Source organism: Pygocentrus nattereri, chromosome 5 (genome assembly GCF_015220715.1).
Source record: "Pygocentrus nattereri isolate fPygNat1 chromosome 5, fPygNat1.pri, whole genome shotgun sequence".
Taxonomy (NCBI): domain Eukaryota; kingdom Metazoa; phylum Chordata; class Actinopteri; order Characiformes; family Serrasalmidae; genus Pygocentrus; species Pygocentrus nattereri.
The window spans coordinates 50,005,920-50,008,419 of record NC_051215.1 but is presented as its reverse complement, the minus strand read 5'-3'; the positions used below and the strand labels follow the sequence as shown (position 1 = coordinate 50,008,419).

At 43.2% G+C, this 2,500-nt stretch overlaps 1 protein-coding gene across 1 annotated transcript in view; it reads right to left on the bottom strand.

The window, feature by feature from the left end:
* cxxc4 (CXXC finger 4) overlaps positions 1–2,500 on the bottom strand; it is a 68,892-nt gene that overhangs the window by 63,735 nt on the left and 2,657 nt on the right. The window contains exon 2 of the mRNA XM_017684366.2: positions 197–1,130. Within this exon, the coding sequence (XP_017539855.1) occupies positions 197–1,015 (819 nt within the window). The 5' untranslated portion in view covers positions 1,016–1,130. The remainder of the gene's footprint in view (positions 1–196; positions 1,131–2,500) is intronic.

The window sequence follows — 2,500 nt, the reverse complement described above, 5'->3', positions numbered from 1 at the left end:
AAAGGACCCCAACAAACTAATGAGCAAACTGACTGATGAGTGACGTAATATGTAATAAGTAAATTTTAGACTATTACATTACTTCATAACTTATTAAAATATGCCTTAGTTTGCTGTGATACCAGACTTTCCGACCATCAAGACATCCTATAAAAGGGAACAGGCTTGTGGGGGTGAAACAGGGTATCGGTTTTACCTCCAGTGACGATCCAGGCTTTTTCTTGAGCTCCTCACATTTGCGGAATTTGCAGATTTGGTGTCCGGTCTTGCGGTTCCGACAGCTGCTGCAGACGCCGCAGTTGATGAGCCTCCTGCAGGGGGCGCATACCCCACACCTTTTCCTCTTCTTCTTGGCTGGGTTCCCAGCGGACGCGGAGGAGGAGGAATTATTCTGCGGGCAGTCTGCCAGATTGGCAATTTGAAACGCACTGTCTGTAACGGCGGCGGAGGCAGCGGGGGAGTGAAGGGCTGTCATGACGATGACCCCGGGAGGTAATGAGATGCCCCCTAGAGCCGGGATGGCGGAAAAAGTCCCGACGCGTTCAGGGAGATTCATTATCTCTGCTTCGGCGGCGCCGCATTTCAGCTTGTTCATGCATTCCCCCGCTAAAGGCCGGCAGTGTTCCGGGGATAAGGTAGAGAGGAAATTATTATTTGCCATTTGCAGCGTCTCCGGCTTCCCCGGCCTCGGGGATTCGTTCCGATGCACACCGGTCCTGTTGGGGTTTATTGCGGCCGATTTCCTCCCCCATAGCATGGCGTTGTCACAGTTCCATGGGGACACACCGATCCGGGCGCTGGGGAAGATAGGCGTCGTGATCCGGGCGATTTTGGCAGTCTGTGGGAATGCGCCGTTGGTTTTGTAAAAGTTTGCAAAAGACCTGTACCGCTCTATTTCCGCATTATAATCCAAAAGCTGGTTTAATCCACCGTCCTGGAGGCTGTCCTTCTGTAAAAGGGAAACGTCCGCGTTCTGTCCACTCTCAATGCAAAGCGCATTGTTTATATTTGACATGACTGGAGCAGTTTTTGTCACAACTTCAGTAAGAAATGTCTGGAGATGTTTAGAGGTAGGCCTTCTTCAACACCGAGCTGGTTAGAGACAATGAGTTACCATCCTGGTTCCAGTACTAAAACAAGAAAACAACAATTACACATGCATCCATTGTGGCCTTTACTTTTACGTTGCCAATTCTTCAATTTCTTTTCATGCATTCATTCTGATTGCACTTTCATGGGATATCTCTCCCATTCTTTATCTGTTGACACTAATGTGAAAGCTCCAGCACTGTTATCCAATACCCAACCACAGCAGACAAAAATCAGATGTGCTCAATAATAGCCATCACTGAACATGCTGAACACATTGAGATTAAAAAAAACTTTCTGCAAGTAGCCAAAAGCTTGATAACGCATTTAGAAAGAAACACAGCAAAAGAAAAGACAGCAAAACTCCACTATTTCGTTGACATTACAGCACAATATCAAATCAAAATATCAACTCAAAACGATCCAAATCCTGTCAACTACCAAACTCCAAGCAGACCAGCATCCTGCTTGCACTAGAACAAAACCGCACCAGCCTTTTCACAAATCAAGCCAAAAAACAGCTTTGCATTATATCCATTTTATTTGCTGCACGTTTTTTAATCAGGGACAGTGGCTTTCGATAAACAGTTTCAACAGAACCCGTAATGAACTAATGGCTAATTTTCATCAGAGCAAATGTTGAAAGCCATCCTAAAACAGCTTATACTTAAATATACCAAACACAGCACAGCAAACACATATGCCTTAATCAGCCAACAATAATACACTAATAATAATAATAATAATAATAATAATAATAATAATAATAATAAATATAGCAGCAAGCGGCAATGGGCGGGTTCAAGAACACATAAGCACAAGAAGCTCTCATGCACTTTGAGGCAAATAGGCCTAATAAGGCCTAATGCAGTTTGGGCCTTCGAGGCAGAGAGGCTGAAAAGAAGTCAACAGGCTTTCATTTGTCATGAACAATGAGCAGTGGGTTTCAAACCTAACGTCTACATTTCAATGTACTGATCTACAAAGGTTTGTAGAGCATGCGATTATCAACATAGATGTCAAAAATACACGAGTCATGGTAAAATATTCCGTTTTAGTTGTGTTTGCAAATTATTTTGTTTCTGCATGTTAAAGCCTCTGATACGCATGACATAATGAGACCCAATGCACTCATAAAGGCCCTTTAAGTAAAAAGGACCTCAGTGAAAGTGGGTCGGAATTGGTCTCCACATGTTATGAAAATTGATCAGGGACCTCCATCAAAGATGTTTACCGAGTTTTATTCAGATTGATCTTTTGACCTTGGTATAATAAGCTGTAGTCTTTAAACGTGTCAAATGTCTCCTGAAAGCTTATTGGCCGGCGGCTGCCATAAATTTCAATATATCGAAGTGTCCGTAAAGATTCACTTATAGTCTTTGTAGTAGATGTTACTTGCAAAGTTTCAACT